Source organism: Solanum dulcamara, chromosome 8 (genome assembly GCF_947179165.1).
Source record: "Solanum dulcamara chromosome 8, daSolDulc1.2, whole genome shotgun sequence".
NCBI lineage: Eukaryota > Viridiplantae > Streptophyta > Magnoliopsida > Solanales > Solanaceae > Solanum > Solanum dulcamara.
Genome location: NC_077244.1, coordinates 68,562,435 through 68,579,782, shown reverse-complemented (window position 1 = coordinate 68,579,782; position 17,348 = coordinate 68,562,435). Strand labels below are relative to the sequence as shown.

At 34.7% G+C, this 17,348-nt stretch overlaps 1 protein-coding gene across 1 annotated transcript; it reads right to left on the bottom strand.

Annotated features, from left to right (window-relative positions):
* Window positions 1-1,243: 1,243 nt before the first annotated feature.
* Window positions 1,244-14,023, bottom strand: LOC129898772 (beta-galactosidase 17). The gene is made up of 19 exons (XM_055973442.1): window positions 13,808-14,023; window positions 12,951-13,055; window positions 11,940-12,135; window positions 10,904-10,992; window positions 10,109-10,189; window positions 9,398-9,492; window positions 8,799-8,869; window positions 8,430-8,520; window positions 8,236-8,353; window positions 8,064-8,159; window positions 7,940-7,988; window positions 6,566-6,753; window positions 6,393-6,464; window positions 5,786-5,935; window positions 3,987-4,037; window positions 2,572-2,737; window positions 2,309-2,442; window positions 2,137-2,202; window positions 1,244-1,861 (listed from the first exon to the last, which is right to left on the bottom strand). Exons 1-19 carry the CDS (start codon window positions 14,021-14,023, stop codon window positions 1,754-1,756), a joined length of 2,142 nt encoding a protein of 713 aa, XP_055829417.1. The 3' UTR covers window positions 1,244-1,753.
* Between the last annotated feature and the right edge of the window lie 3,325 nt (window positions 14,024-17,348).

The window sequence follows — 17,348 nt, the reverse complement described above, 5'->3', positions numbered from 1 at the left end:
CATTTATTTATTTAGAGAAAGGTTAAAAATGTAGAGTGTGGAGAGACATGCGCAAGGGGAAGAGAGGCGTTGAGGGAGGTTGTTTGTAAGACGTTCTACACTAGTGGTTTTGTTTGAATTAACTCATGATCACCCCACAATCATATATATAATACTACTAAGTAACATTTTTGGTTGAAAAAAAAAACAAAAAAAACTAGGAAGTGTAATCTTTGAGAGATTGAAATAGGAGATTCTTCATTGTTGAAGGCTTAGGTTTGAAATTCTAAACTTTTTTAATTACATAAAGGTCAAAACTAGGTATCTTTATGATATATGGTCAACCAAAATATATACATACAATTCTTTATTCTCAAGAAAATGATCTCGAGTATTAGCGTATTTTTGCAAGTATTCCTATTCACGTTCATTTTGAAATTGTACACCAATCCCCTGGAATTTGTCAGGTGTTGTTTGAAGTTTGAATTATGAAAATTGTTGCAATAGAGGGAAACATCAAAAAAACTACTGATGCAGCATGTACCGATCGAACAGATATTATTAAACATTTTTCAACTATGCATACAAACATTCAATCCAATACGTCCTTACCTGCTTCCTTCTTTATAGTTTAACTCATGATGTTTAGCTCTTCTAGTTTGGCAATAAGAAACTTTTGAAGATGTGATAATGTTTTCGACTTCATTGTTTTGTTTCTGATCTTGAGCTTTACTAGTCTTCCCTGTTTTTATAGGAGGAGAAATGACTATGAAGATAAAGCCAGCAGTTGTCTTGAGGGCAATCCTTGTTGGAGGAATTGCTGCATTTTCCAAAATCGGTGGTGCTGCTAAAGCTGTAAGAGGTGTAAAAGTAGGCGCAGCTACTGCTGCTATGAGTGCTGCAGCAACTGTCATTTCAGGATCCAGGAAAGAAGCAAAAACAGCTTCTCAGCAGTCATCAAAATGATGCAAATGGCATAGTGCTGGTCATCCACATTTCAGCTTGTGATCTTTTTTCATTCAATATAATGTATATATTAACACAAACTAGTTATTGGTTAGAGGGGTTGTTAATTGGATGGTTTCTCTAATTGATCAAGTAGGTTACGTAATCGAGTCCTGGCTGCTCGTTCTGTACAAATGATTGTAGCAAATTGTTGAAGTGTAAGCTTTTTGTCATCACTTTGTACAATAGTATCCTGGGAGTGTAAATCTGGTTTACAAATAAAGAATATTTGTGGCTTTATTGGTTCTATAACTCAAGGTTGAAAACTTTAACTCGCCTTTTCAACATGTATGTCAGTCATTCCTCAAACAGTATTAACCAAAGCAAAGGTGCTTAACAAATTAGAAAAAGTAATTTCCAACGGGTGAGAACTCAAACTGGTTCGGATCAATATGTAATCGTGAATAAATACACATATGTTAACTCAAACTTGTGAATACTCATCATCTCAACTCATTGAGCTCTTCAACATCTCCACCCACATTTCGGGGAGGAGAAAGTTTTATGTTTCTCCACAAGATTCTATGAGCTCTTCAACATCATCTCAAGGAATTTACGACTAATATTGCCGGGCGGGAAGTTAAAGAATACAAACTACTCACATATAACAGTCGACGCCAAAAGATGCTTGCTCCAAACTAGGTGCTGCACCTTTCCATTATTTCAGTACACATCCTCGTCTTGTTTAGGAACCAATGCAAGGACACAATATTCAGCTAATAAGATGAAGATGATGAAATATTCCAGGTTTGACTAAGTCGTGATGATGTCAGATTTGATGCACTTGTGAATTTGCGGAAGAACCACATGTGAAATCTGGATGGTCAACTGAGGTCACAAATAACTCAGCATTTGGAGCCTCTAATTCGAGAATGATCTATATATAAGACAAGATTGTATGAGAACTTTCAGAGGTTTATTCATCTTACAACATCTACAAAATAGAGGAGCCTGAAAAAATTAGTTTAACTAGACAAAAATATTAAAGTGGGACAACAAAGCAGGTTCAATTTGGAAATTCATTTGATTCTCGAAAAAAAATATCCAGGAGTTTACTACTAATATTTTTTGCCATCTTATTCTTGTGTCGCCTTTAATACAAGATAGAGAGAAGAAATGCAAGATGAATTCCAGTAATTCTTGATGACATACCAAGAGGTTTTTCCCTTCTTGCAGGATTGGAGCAGGAACATAAAGGTTGCACTGGGGTCCAAAGGACTGCAATTGAGCCAAACAGAAAATTCCATTTTAAAAAATGAAGTAATTTCAGGATTTTATATCTGACCACTAAAAGAAATACCTATGAAACTATAGGAAAATTTACCGGCCAAAACCTTCCTAAATTAAATCCATTGATAAATGCAACCCCTTTACTCCAGCCACGAAAAGACAAAAACGTGTCTTTTACTTCATCAACTGTAAGATGACCAGTGTAGAAAGCTGGCTCTGGATGATAATCTGCAAAAGAATGAATACTGTCACTATCCAGCATTCTCTTGCACTGTGTTGAATCTTACAACTGTATGAGAACTTGCACATAAAACTCTACTATTCGCCGACATTTTTTATTAATAAATCCAGACGTACTTCTTTTGTTTTTCAGTTTTATCTGCACAGATTTTCCAAGGTCAGTGTATGCATCTGAAATAACAGAATTATTCTTTTGATCCTCATTCAGGTTGTGAAAAGGAATCGGCAACATTTTCCACTTCTGCAATGGTTCACCATCTAAATAAACAGGAGAGAGTATACCCTGCAAATCAAGTTCAAAATTTATACCTTTGTGATTATGAGGAAGAAGTCAGAAAAGAGAGGAAGGACAAAAAAAAAAAGGCAAAGCAACTTGTTAAAATTATAAAAATGAAAGAAAGACGTGCTGAAGTAGATTAACAGTACCTAACTACCTATAGAGGAATGACAAAAGCACTACATTATTCTTGTCAAGGATTATTTAGATGTGGGTGTGGCATGCCCACTGGCTTTGGTCAGCCTACATTAGGTTCTTTGATTACATCTATACTCAAGAAGTATACGCTATTTGGGTATTTGATTTGAGTCAAATACAGACACACACACACACACACACCACATATATACTAGAAATACTTTAGAATTTTACGAGATAATTTATGAATAAAAGATTACAAAGAATTTAAACGAGCTTTCATTTAATAATGTCAATTAATTTCCTAAAAACATATGCTTGTATGTGCAGTAATATACATCTTAAAACTCATACTCATGGTCTTATCCATATCCCCAAATCTTAAGATTAAGGTTATGAAGAATCCAACTTTGAGATCCGCACTTGTGTCAGGTTCCTACACCCATATCCGAGCAACATAGATTTTGTTACAGTTGGTTATTTTTCCATCTTTCAAGGCCTTTGTGCTGAAATTTGTAATCAATTTGGTAATTATATTAAGAAAATTAATCAGTGATAATGCACCCAAGTGTTTTTCAGCACCTTTCTCATTCTCCATGTCTTCCAATGGTATTTGCATCTATCATCTTGTACTTCACTTATTCATGGTCTATGTTAATGTTATACATGCTACAAATGTTCGGCCTGGGAGTAAGGAGGGTGTAAGATCCCACTGGAGGAGGGTAAGGGTTGTAACCTCTATATAAAGTCGAGGATAATTCTCACTTCATGGGACTTTCAGCGTTAAGTCGACATCCATTTTCTTCACCATATAGAACCCAAAATAAGTGTTCTCATAACTCAGTCATGCAATAGTTAACATAACTCACTTTTCTCAAGTAGCACCCTTTGGTGATGCTTATACCTGATCATGCAGAACCATAATCTCAAATCCAGCAAGACTATAAGATCCATATTTTGTCTTTCTACCATGATTGGATCATTAATAAGATAAGTTGCTTCATAGTTCATTTATACAAATGTACAAGTTTTAGAAAGTTCCCAGAATTCATGGGTAAAATGTGCCCCCAATACCTCAGATGACTATGGAAGTAAATGCAAACTATTCTGAACTTACCTTCTTGTCAAAAATGTATTGCCCATAATTTATACGCCCCATATTTTCTACCTGTAAAACAAGGGAATAACAAAGTAGCAGAGAAAATAATCAAATAAGTTAGAAAGATGAGATTTGCTGTCATCATTCACTAGTAGCAAACTGAAATGTGAATAAATTATTGGACATGGCAATTGCTTTAGAAAATGATACAGTTCATTCAGTTTTGTTTTTTCCTTTTCCCTTTTTGGAGAAATGACCCAGTTACATAAACTATGCAGCTGCTCCTTTTCGTTGAAGTTCACTTACATGTACATGTTGAACAATTAATGGTATCTTTCCAGGTTACAGTGGCACAATGGACCATATTTCCTCCTCTTTTATCTCATTCCCCATTTCCTACACCCATACTCTACTTTCTCTTGTTTTCCTTTTTCCTTTTCATTGTTTCGTCTTCCCTTCCACTCTTCCTCCCTCTTTAACCCATGCCGCCCCCAACTCCCCTTTACATCTTTTTTTAAGAGATTTCCCTCCTTTTCTTTCTACATCAGCACTTCTCAAACTCCCCACTCCCCAGTCTGGCTAGAATCTCCTTCCACCAACAATTAGGGGAATTTCTTTGTTCATCCACTCTCCTTTTTATTCTTAATTTTTTCTTCACAACCACTACACATGAGGAAAAACTGTAGAGACAGCACGAAAGAAGGAGAAAAGAGATCAATATGTAAATTCGGACGAAAATATACTATTAAAGAAAAAAGGGAATCTACTGGGGGTAGGATCTCTCATAGATATTTATCTTACAAGTTTCCAACAAAACAATAGAATTTTATGAAAATCGATCATTTTCTTTTATGTTTTTCTGACAATATAAATAGGACACATTAGGGAACACGCTGAGGACACCAAGAAGGAAAAGGGAGAGATGAAGAAGGAGCTTTCTTCTATCAGTTACTTCACTGAAAACTTAAGGAGAGCCATGCTAAAGCTAGTTCGACGTGTTTAGGGGGGGTAAATTGATTCAAGAAAAAACATTCACTGAGAAAGGTGCTAGGATGAGGAATTTTCAGTCAGTGATAAAGTTTTGTTTTTTTTTCAAACTGGTAACATGTATTTCTCAGAATTAAGGGTATGCTGGCCACCTTGAAAAGTGTGATTACACGAAGGGAATAATTACAAAACTCCTAAGCAGTCCACTATCTGTACTTCTTCATCTATACTTTGTTCTTTACACCAAAAACATAGAGGCAATACAATTCCATTTGATCTTCTGTATGGAGTTTATCTACCTTCAAAAATTCTTTTATTTCTCTCATTCCATGTATTCCACCATATGCATGCTGGTACAATTTTCCACCACCTTTTTGAATTTTTAATCTTGTTTATTCCTAATCCTAATATTTCTTCATAATATGGGAATATAACAGCAGAAGATTACTGGTTGGTATGAAAAGGAAATTCTTATGTGTACACAAACGACATTCTTACTAATCCTGTGGACTGTGTCATTGTTTTGTTCTATATATGAAGCCCACAAAGATTATTGTGATGATTGGAAATTTACAGATAAGAACTCCTCCGTCTAACGTCCTTTCAATTGTATACCCATTGTAAACCAGTTCAATCTATTTCATTACAATCCTCTAAAAACGCAGAACTGGTTGCGGATCGGTGCTCTAATTTTTCTGAAAGAAGTTTAAATTTTACCAAAATCAACAAAAATCCCGTCTTTGTAATTTACACTAAGGTCTATCTCCAGAAAGGTTCGCAGCATAACTCAAAAGCGTTGCTAGAAATGAAGAACAAAGAGTACTATGTACCAGTATATAAATTCTGTTATCAGAAGTACATCGAGTATGAGGAAGCCTGATTGAAGTAGTTGACCATCTAGCTACAGTGCCTACATATTTAGGATTTTCTTCATAGTTATCTGAAGGGCATGAAATGAATACTTGTGCCCTGTCATGCACCTGCAAAATTATATTGAGTCATTCCTTTATAGAGTTGAGACAATGAAAAAATAAATATAGAAGTACATAAAATTTCCTTTCCTTCTGAAAGAAAAAATTTACAAGCTCAGACCAAAACCCAAAGAGGTTAACACACACATTTAGTCCGCCCCTACCAGTCGGCTATGATGAGCTAGCTGTCATATTACACGATGGCCAAAGTATACTGAACATATTATTTTATTGCACAAAGATACAGCTTCTTAGTAAGGAGAAATTCAGGTACTATCTGCACGAACGAGACACAAAGGGATAGCTCTATTCTCATCAGTGAATCTCCAAGTAGAAGTAGAAAAGAATACAGTTGTTTAAGTGAAAACTCTTTACCAGTACTAATTAAATGGGAACTTTCAACCCAGCTCAAGAAAACAGACACACATGAAAGAAAGCTATCCAGTGATATGACAAAACCACTTACCTTTGGTATGAATAACAAACTTCCATTAGCTTTTGCTATGTAATCAGAAACATAAAGCATGAAGCCAAACATCTGAACAAGCAAAAACATTGAAAGATGTGGATTATATCCTACAGGCACTTAACAAACTCAGAACTATCAAAAATGCATACAATGACAGGAGTGTTTTATACCTGGCCCAAAGACTCCATCGCAAGTGGGTTTTCAGATTCAGTGACACCATCAAAGTCTGTGGTATCAACTATGTTAAACAACGATTTAGTCCTCTGCAACTTAATAAGTCCATATGCTTTCTTTTCATTATTGGAAGGAACTGAGGCAAGAGGCGCTGCAGTATATCGAGCAATCACCCTTCGAAGAGCTGAAAGTTGATTAATGATAGATAATTAGGTAGCTAACAGGACATTTTCTTTTAAAAAAAGTTGGAAAGGGAAAAAAAATCTCATGAGAAGGTCAGCAAACTATTTACATTTAAAAATGCATTTCCTTGAAGTGATGCTTTCTTGGCATAAGGGATATTAAGTTGGTGTTTACTTCAAATTTAACAAACAAAAGTCAAAGCTGCAATGAGCCCAAAAACTCTTCTTTTAGATAATGGCGGTGCCTGGACCAAGTTTACACATACTTCGTTTATTCCACCACGTACTTGTTTCCTCCACTGGGTATGTTGTTGTTGTTGTTGTTGTACTTGTTTCCTCCTACCAACACAGGTAGCTTAGGTGGATGGGAAGATATCACTCAACACTTTTTGTCTATGTTAGGATTTGATCACTAGACCATACCCTTGGGTGCCAATGGACCCAAATATTCTAAACAGACATCTGATTCCTTTTTTTCACTGATAGCTCTAAACATGTTAGAAGAAACTTCTGCTTCAGACTGTTTGAGTCTTCTCATAAGTGACATGCGCATGCCAGACAGTTCTCTGTTGCAGTGTATGCAATAGGAACATATGCCATATTTCTCCTGCAAATTCATGGTCTAACGAGAACAGATTCTTCATCTTTCTCCTATCCTACACTGGAATGCACAACATGGGAATGGAATGCAAAGAAACAGTACTAAGAGGAAACAATTGATGAGATATAAAACAATTTGATCATTCAAGAGAACAAAGATAGTCATCATTCACTTTCCATGATAGTTTTTTGTCCATGAAAATAGAAGTCTTTCTTCCTTACTAAGGAAAAAGGAAAGAAGAACAGAAAAGGAGTCCCAAACTGAAAAGTAAAAGTCTCTTACACCCCTTTAATCCTCTAATCTAGTAAAATTGCAGCCATCCACCAGTGCAAAATTAATTCCATGGGAAGGGACAAGCAAAAAACAAACAAAACAAAAACTTCAAAGACACATTAGGTCAATTAGCAGTAAAGTAAGAACTGCTAATATATTATATACAGGTTGCTCCATGACCCAATGGCCAATGGTTTAACCATTGGTACAATTTCGGAGAAACGCTTCCCATATTAAGTTAAAAGATGACAGAGGAAAAACTTTCTCATGACAAATTAAAGCAAGAGTGCGCGTATATACTCAGATTAGTATACCTTGATATTTTGGATTGTCTGTATCTCCAGATTCTTTGATAGGTGCATCCTGAACAAGATGGTTTTCAGTTTGATTATGATAGAGCAAGAAGCTTTAACCGAAAAATATTGGGAACTTCCTCACGTAATCATAGGATGTAAGATCAGGCTTGTAATCAGTATCATCTGCACCAGTATTTGCACCACTATAGAACCCGAAATTAGTTCCACCATGTGCCATCTAGGAGAAAAAGTAAATTCAGCTTGGTATCAAGAAATGGTATGTCATTATAGTAACAGAAGAATTAGAAACTCACGTAGAGCACAGCTGATCCATTTCTTGACAAGATTTTTTCTAAGTAAGCTGCGGTAACAGTTGCATCAGTATTTGCAATATGCTCTCCCCAATGTGTGAGCCAACCAGTGTAGAACTCCCTAGATACCAAACTTATCAACATCATCTGTAGCATCTGATGTGAGATAGAAAAGGAACAAACAAAAAGACACTAACGATGAAAGAGGTGGTGATTTCCCTGGTGCATTGAACTCTTTCTGCAACATAAAATTGGGCCATGGATCATCTCCAGTGGAAAAATCGACAGCTGAAATTAAGAATCCGTGATTAGAACCGAGCCAGCCAACCAACCAAGAAACTTCTGAAGAGAAATATAACATAGTATAAAGGCAGACAAATTCTCTAATATATATACCAATTAAAGTGTCCTCGTATAGTTGTTTGAGGATGCTACATAGTATCCTACTTTTTTATCAATTTAATTTTCAAGTAGATATATCACATGCACAAACCATATTGATAGAAACGATAGCACCTTTACTTGGTTCGAATCGGTAAGTTTTACAGGTTGTTATTAACTGCTACCTGAAAACACAGCATCTCCAGGAATAGTCCCTTTGTTAAGATTTTCTCTTGCACCTCCATCTGTAGTATATCTGTTAACCATCAGGTAGTCATATACTAAACTCCAGAACAAAAATAGATGTAAGGTATAATATATAGAAACCGAGCCGTAAAAGATAACTCCTGTATCAAACATGTTCAGGGAAGAAGTGACATTAAATTCAGGGAGAAATCAGACACACACACACATGCAACAACAACATACCCAGTTTAATCCCACAAGTGCGGTCTAGGGAGGGTAGATTGTACGTGGGCACACACATGGAAAGAAAAACATTGAAAGACTAGCAACCAAGCAACTTTACAACACTTCTGAGAAGGTTTAAGCCAAAAGAGAGGAAATAACCAAGATGAGTTGATTTTTGTCTTTCCATTTCTTGTGCAAGGAAAATTATGTAGAGGATGCAGAAACATTTTTGAATTTTTTTAAAGTTAAACAAGACCTTCTGTAATTGCAAATATTGATAGCAGCACCAAGTTGGTGCTGATGAATATAATGTTACCTTTCTCCAAAAAAAAAAAAAAGAGAGGAAACAACCAAGTGCATAATATAAACTTACAGAATAACATCATCTCCAAGGTGTCTGCGGGCTATCCTCACTAGGTGATGCAGGTAGGCCTTGTCATCTCCGTATGAACCAAATTCATTTTCTATCTGTCCCATTTTCACCATTCAGTGTAATCTACATCTATTGGCTTATACAAAAGCTGAAACATGGTAGAAAGCAAATCATGGAATGCCAAGTACTTCGTCATGTGATAAAATTTAAGTACATACCCTTCATATCTCCTCTGTGGATTAGAATAATGAAACTTAAACCTATCATATACTCATATTGTTACTCGAAAATTAAGGTCCAGTGTGACAGATGGGTTTTCAAATCTACCACTTATTAAGACAAGCCACGGAGTTTCACATATTTGGCAGAATACATGTCATATTTTAGCTCTGTAGATTCCAACTTTGCCAAAAAAATTGTTTCATTATAGGAGACTAACACAATTCCTAGACTGTAAAAGACATTCCATATCCATTTATGCTTGACTATTAACATATTCAGGCTCAAATGATCCTTGATCAATGTCAAAGTGAGATATTTCGCTGGGCAGATCAGAGCAATTGCAGATAACAGATCAAATTTGGTCAGAACTTACAGCGCCTAGCTTTACTGTTACATTTTTCTATAACCTATTATCCTAGATGTGGAGTTGCATATATCTGGATTAGTGGCTAGGTTATATTGAAGTCAGTTTTATGAAGTTCAATTCACCTGGACCATTATAATAGGGCCGCCATTTTTGTAAGCATAAGAGACTATCTTCGGCAGCAAAATTCCCCACCATCTTTCAACCTGTATCAATATATAAGTATATATAATATCACTAAATTGAGCAAATGAAGCTGAAAATGCAAAAAAGTTACCACTGATGTTGAGTGGAATAGGCTTGCATGACTCTCATTAATAAAAGAAAAAAAGGTATGAAACAGAAAACTAGTGACCACTTCATGCCATCTACAAATTCTTAAAATTCAGTCATAAAATCATAGAAAGAAAAAATTATGCTTGAAAGCTACTTTTTTATCTCCTTTCTTCTAGACATAGGAGAGGGGCTAATTCTATTATCTCTGGACGCAGGATTAAGATTCATTCGATTTTATATTTGACAATACAAGAATATAACCAAGCCAGACTAGCAGGGAACAGTTGGTCTTCAGGATCATGTACTTTTTTGTTCTTTCCTCTTTTTTTCTAAGAAAGATAAAGTGCAAGTGCATGGCCTAGTTTACGAGCTTACTAAATGTTGATGAAAAGCTACTCTATATTGATCGCAGAAAGGCCTCAAAAGCAATTATGGAAGTTGTCTGGTGACACAATTGTACACTTGGAATCCCTTGGACAATGCACAGTTCATCCCAACAAAAGTGTGAACTCCTATATAGGCCTAATCTGGTCAGCATCTGACTTGTGGATGTGGGATTTTACAAGGCTTGTGCAGCATATAAGACCACAAAGAAATCCATAAGCAACTAAATCAATTGAAATGAGTCGTATTAGAAAACATACCAAATCAATGAAAGCAGGATCTGATGATCTAAGCCTCACAGGAGGTTCAATTGCAAGTAACCAAGCAGGGAAACCCCCAAAATCCCATTCTGCATCAAGAAGTAAAAAATATTCTGGCATAATCATATCATAAACTTTTCCAAAAGATTTCCTGATAAGCTTATGCAGCAACAACAACATACCCAGTGAAATCCCACTAAGTGGGGTCTGGAGAAGGTAGAGTGTACACAGACCTTTCCACTGCCTCGTGGAGTGAAAAAAGTAAAACAGTGAGAACCAATAATTTCCTACCTTATTTATGTAAGTACATATGGACAAGCTTATTGAAGTTTATACATGAGAACATGCACACATTTGATTAGAAAGTTCAGTGGAGATAATTGTAATAGCTAATAAACAAAAAAGACAATTTGTCAATCCACCTGTAGAATGAAGCAGGTACGATATGGTTTTGATGTCCATCCATACAAAGGATAATTTCTCCTTGACCCTTTTGATTATAAGTAATTTATACGTAAGCCTTTTATGGTCTATATGAATTAAGGAGATTGGAGGCCCTTTGACAGATTAGAGAACCCTTTCTGGAAGATCTAGAGTTTATGTTTTCCTCATCTTTTCTTCATCCAGATTTGGTTGTCTTTTTTTTTTCATTTGTAAAGGCGTACTACAGAATTTTGCTGCTTAGTTAAAGATACTTGCAAATAGCCATGTAAAGCTTTTTCCTGGGTTATTGTATAGAAAATGGTAAAAGAACTCCCTAGACCTACTGCAGCAGTAGATAAAGAGAGATTTTACACTTCCCCTATACTCAAAAAAGTTAACAGTCTACGAATTTACATAGACTTACTGAGATATTCACTCTTACACACAGGAGAGGTTTATTTTTTACCAATGAACTTTATGGATCTTAGTCCTTCCTCCAACATTTCACTATAATTTATCAGAACTGAGGTTATATTAAATTAATTGACGGCGAATGAACTTTAGGAAAAATTTTATTTACAAATGACTAGAAATCTTCAAAGTTGTGGCTAACCTGCACAAATATAAGGCCCAACTCGGAGCATCACCAGGAGATCCAATTTCTGACAAAGATTGAGGAATGAAAAGATATCTGCTATTCTTTCAAAAACAAGTTCGCCTTCCCTTGGTTCATGCAAATTCCATGGCACATATGTTTGAATGGTATTCAATCCCAATGCCTTTGCTCTCAGCAGTCTATCTTCCCAGTACTAAAGCGAGTATTTATACATCAATATCTCAATTAAAAATTGATATTACCAAACTACAAAAGAAAACATAACTTACAGAAAAAAGAAACAAAGTAAAAGAAAAAAGATGTGTCAGCTTTCACCACTCTTTGAAGGACTTAAAGTGGAAGTTTGACTTTCAACTTAATGTACGCCCATGAACTATCACTACAACTTCTGTCGACACGTTTGATGTACAACAACAGAAGCAACTCAGAAAGGCATTTGTGGTGTTGTCTTTATAGGTAAATTGTACCACACTATAATGGATTTCAAAGAACATTTAATAGAAAGAACAGAATTCCTTTTAGACGAGAGAACTTGTCAAGTGAAATTCTGTATGCATGACTGCCGTCCCTCTGCCTCAATTTATGTGGCAGTATTTCACATGGCATGGAGTTTAAGAAAGAATGCTTTTGAAATTTGTGGTCTAAAACAAGCCCTAGACATTTGTGTGGCTATAAATCATCTCATTAAGGGTAAACTAAGAAGGAAAGCATGCCACATGAATATTTTAAATTTGGAATGGAGAGACTATGATTTATGCGAAATCTGCACCATACAAAATTATTTAATCTAGACAGATTACTTCAGTACTAGTGTTACGTTTTGATCATCATTTTCCTAACATAGAGTTCACTAAGACCATATGAAGTTATCTATCAATTAAGTTTGCTTCACTTCAAAGGAGCACTCTATCTTTTACATCACTGTGTGTGTGTGCGTGTTTCAACAAGATTATACACTATGATCAGAAGTATTCAGCTATGAATATATAAACCCATGGACTGAAGTACCTCTGGAAGAACCCGAAAATAGTGTAAGTCCCCGCCAATAATCTGAAAAGGCTTTCCATCTTTCCAGAACATGTCATCCGCAATCTCAAATTTGTTCTTATCACCCTGCCAATCAAAGAAGCACGTGACTTCTGAATGAGCATTCCAGAAAATATACAAATGAAGTAGAATTAATCCATCAGCTATACCTCAATCCTAAACTACTCCAGATAGACCTTGTTCCTTTCTTCTCTATAAAAAAATCATCATAATTATGCTATTTCTATGCAGATCCTTAACCTACTTTAACACACTGAATATACAAATTAAGTGCAATTGATCAATCAGCTACACTTCAATCCTAAACTAGTCCAGATAGACCTTGTATCCGTTCTGCTCTATAAAATTCATCAGAATTAGAATATTTTTATGCTGATCCTTAACCTAAATATACAAACTAAGTGCAATTGATCAATCAGCTACACCTCAATCCTAAACTAGTCCAGATAGACCTTGTATACTTTCTGCTCTATAAAATTCATCAGAATTAGAATATTTTTATGCTGATCTTTAACCTAAATATACAAATTAAGCGCAATTGATCAATCAGCTACACCTCAATCCTAAACTACTCCACACAGACCTTGTATCTTTATTCTCAATAAAATTCATTAGAATCAAACTATTTTCTTATGCTGATCCTTAACCTACTACTACACTGAATAATAGATTATAACTGAAAATAAAAATTACTCCTAATAAGTCTATACAAGTTCATGTTGTATATAGTCAAAATTTCATCCAAAAGTAGTGGTGTTCTTCTCTAACTTTTTCCTAAAAACTTAGGTAAAAATAAGCAAAAAATTTCCCAATCATACCATAGAATTAAGCCTTGGGAGGTTGGAACGGGAAGAAGACAGAGAAGGAAGCGGAGCAAAGGCAGGTGCAAAAGCTCCGAAAGCTAAGAGAGCTAAGAGGAGCATGACGATCGTCGTTCCGAGGCGTCGCTTTTTCGCCATTGCCACCGCTCGGAATTTCAATCCTACTGCTCGGAGACTGGAAATGCCCTTTTTCTTCTTCAGTGTTGTAGTCATTGAAAAGTTGGGAAAATAAGTAAAAAGGACCTTTGAGATTGAAACGAAGAATAGGAGATTTGTATTTTTTTTTTAATTTTTTTATTATAAATATTTAATTAGATGTTAATTATGAAGAGATGGGGTTGAATTAGAATATTTAAAAGTTTAGGGTAAAAATTAAAAGATCAAAAACTTTTAATAAAACCCTAATTTTCATTCATTTACTCCACTTTTTTAAACTTATGTTCTCTATTTCTCTCTTCTCTTCTCTTCTCTTCTCTTTTCTTTACTCCATTTTTTAAAACTTATGTTCTTCATTTCCCTCTTCTCTTTTCTTCATTTTTTTAAACGCTCTTGTTTCTTTTTCTTTCATCTTCTTCTTCCTTAACTTCTTTACTTTTTTTCTTCTCCATTTTTCCCTTTCTTTTTAAAATTTTTGTGTTTTCATCTTCTTCTTCTTCGGATGTTGTCATTCTCATTTTTTTCTTCACTCCGATTTAATTGTGAAAATTATATTAAAAAATTGATGAAAAGAGAAGAGAACAGAAGAGAGGATATGTTGTAAATATTTATATAAACATGAGTTGTTCAAGCAACCAAGAAGATATTTAAACAATCAAAAGTTGTTTAGTTCAAACAACCAAAAGATATTTAAACAACCCTAAATTGTTTAGTTCAAACAACAGAAGTTGTTTAAACAACCAAAATTATTTAAACAACCAAAAGTTGTTTAGTTCAAACAATCAGAAGATATTTAAACAACCCTAAGCTATTTAGTTCAAACAACCAGAAGTTGTTTAAACAACCAAAAGTTGTTTAGTTCAAACAACCAGAAGATATTTAAACAACCCTAAGTTGTTTAGGTGTTTTTTACAACCTTCTTATATATTGGACCTATTTGTAAATAACAAAACTTTGGGGTGTATAAAAATATTCTTTTTTAAATTAGCATAACCCATTAATACCTAATTATACTAGAGTTCCTTTTACCTAATTTTTAAAACTTGTGTCCTATATCCTCAAGTAGATAACTCAAAAGTCTCTTTTAATTAAAATCCCCTTGAAAGTTAGAGTCAATTCGATCGTTTGTGCCGTGCGTTAGGCAAGAGGGAAAACGCATAAATTCCTTGTAAAGTTTAGGTTTTTTAAAAGTCAGTATTACATATTTAAATTAGTTAAAAGTCAAATTATTACCGGAAAATCTCTTCATAGGGTACTGGTTATTTTTCCACTATAAGAAGGTCTCATTAAGGCAAGAATTTCACCTTTCCTGATATACCCTTAAGAGGAAGTGAAGTAATACTTGGCCAATTCCTCGGTATTCATTGAAGACTTCGCATGTACCCCTGCTAATTCCTTTTCTACTACTAAGACCGCAAAAAAAGAATATGTTAATCGTTACCGATACAAGGCAGAGTTGCTTTTCCTTGCTCCAGAGGAGATTGGCACAGGAAAGTCCTAGAATGAGAGGCTAAAGTGTTGGCCAGTCTGTCTTGTCTCGGATACTTAGGAAAAGTAACTGCATCGTGGTGGAGACGACGCCACACCGAGACCCTAGGAAAGGGGCACTCTAGTGTATAAACTTATTTCAAGAAAAAAAGGGGGCAAGGAAATAAACTTGGCAGTCAATCACTGTCTTGTGTTATTTACTAAAAAAAATGATTTGGGCAGGAATCTCGACGACAAGTCGTGCCTGCATTTATTCATGCACATCTTAAGAAGCTCCCATGCTTCAAGATTGAAGTTTCTTTGATCTTGATCGGACGACCTTTCCGATCCCTAAAGGCCTACCTATAGCCTAAAATAATTCTTTTTTTTAAAGCAAATATTAGTTGTTCCTCGATCTCAGTCCATTCAGTCAAGCCAGAAGGCAAACCAGTGTAACTATCATTTCTTCTTCAACACCCGCCTACCCTCTTCTTCTTTACACTCACCTACTCTCTTCTTTTTTACACCCACTTCCATTTACTCTAATTTTGAATCTTGATTTTTTTCTTTCATAACCCATTAAAAAATAAAATCACCCCATCCCACGTCCTTTCTTCTTTACACCACCTACCCTCTTCTTCTTTACACCCACCTCTATTTATTTCTCATTTTGAATCTTAATTTTTTTTCTTTCAAAATCCATTAAGAAGAAGAAGAATTCTTCTCGCCATTTTTGTGGAGAAGACGATTGGGGTTCGGGGGTTGGATGGGTGGTTAATAATTAATTAGGAGTTAATTAGTATAAAATATTGTTAATAAAAGAAAAGTTAATTAATAAAGAAAAGAAAAAAAATATAAAAAATCTAATGAGTAGTTAATCAGTATAAAATATAGTTAATAAAATAAAAGTTAATTAATAAAGAAAAAAAGTATAATTATTTATACAAGTAGTTATAATTTATTTTATATTTTAAGTTTCAAATTTCCTTTTTTTTTTTAAAAAAAAGGGTCTGGTCCGAATGCATCATATATATTTAGACAGAAAAATAATAAAATACTTCTAGTAAATTTATCACAAAAAACAACATAATTAGCACAATATTTGTAGGTTAATTTATAGTTATTAATCCACTAACTACTCAATAACTTTAGTTTATTTGTTTTCACCTTTTGAACTTGGAATATATGAACAATCTTGATTAATTTTATTCTATTTTTTTTTTTAAAGAAGGCCATTCAATTTTTCCAATTTTAGGAAAATTAATATGACACTTGATGCAAATCCTACGTGATCCGACAGGACATCTACTTGAAGCCTATAGTCTAGTATTTGGTCAAAGATTGTACTTCGTATTTAAGCATTTAAAATTTTCAATGTACATGTGGCATTAGTTACAAACTCTAGTTAGTGCCTTGCTAAAATGAAATGGTTGAATAATTGAAAAATGAGATTATTCAAGAATACACATTGAATGTTGAAATTACGAGAAATGAAAAAGGGAATTTACTGTATGCAGAGAGAGCTACTATTGAAAACACTACTAACACTGTAGCAGAGGCGAGACGATTCTAAAACATGTAAACATAGCAGGCAGGAACAACACAATAATATAATCATTCAAATAGACTTTATGTTATTGTACAAGATTCTAGAAGGAAAATGGTCATGTCCCTAGATAATCACAGAAATGGTGACAGAAATCAAAACATCATTACAGGACAAACAACATACATTCCAGCACATTCTCAGTGAAGGAAATCAACTAGCAGACTACTTGGCAAATATTGCAATCGATAAAGGAGGGTGCAACTATCAAGATTTCAGCAATTTGAAAGTAGCAGGAAGAAAGATCATTAACAGTGATAAACTAAAATGTTCCTATTTGAGAGTAGCTCCAACAAAGGGATAGAAGGG

Coding starts and splice junctions, on each gene's coding strand:
- LOC129898772 (XM_055973442.1), bottom strand. CDS start 14,023: ATGACTACAACACTGAAGAAGAAAAAGGGCATTTCCAGTCTCCGAGCA. Junction 12,136..12,950: donor ATTTTCGGGTTCTTCCAGAG/GTACTTCAGTCC, acceptor TACTCGCTTTAG/TACTGGGAAGATAGACTGCT. Junction 7,989..8,063: donor ATCTTACATCCTATGATTAC/GTGAGGAAGTTC, acceptor CATCTTGTTCAG/GATGCACCTATCAAAGAATC.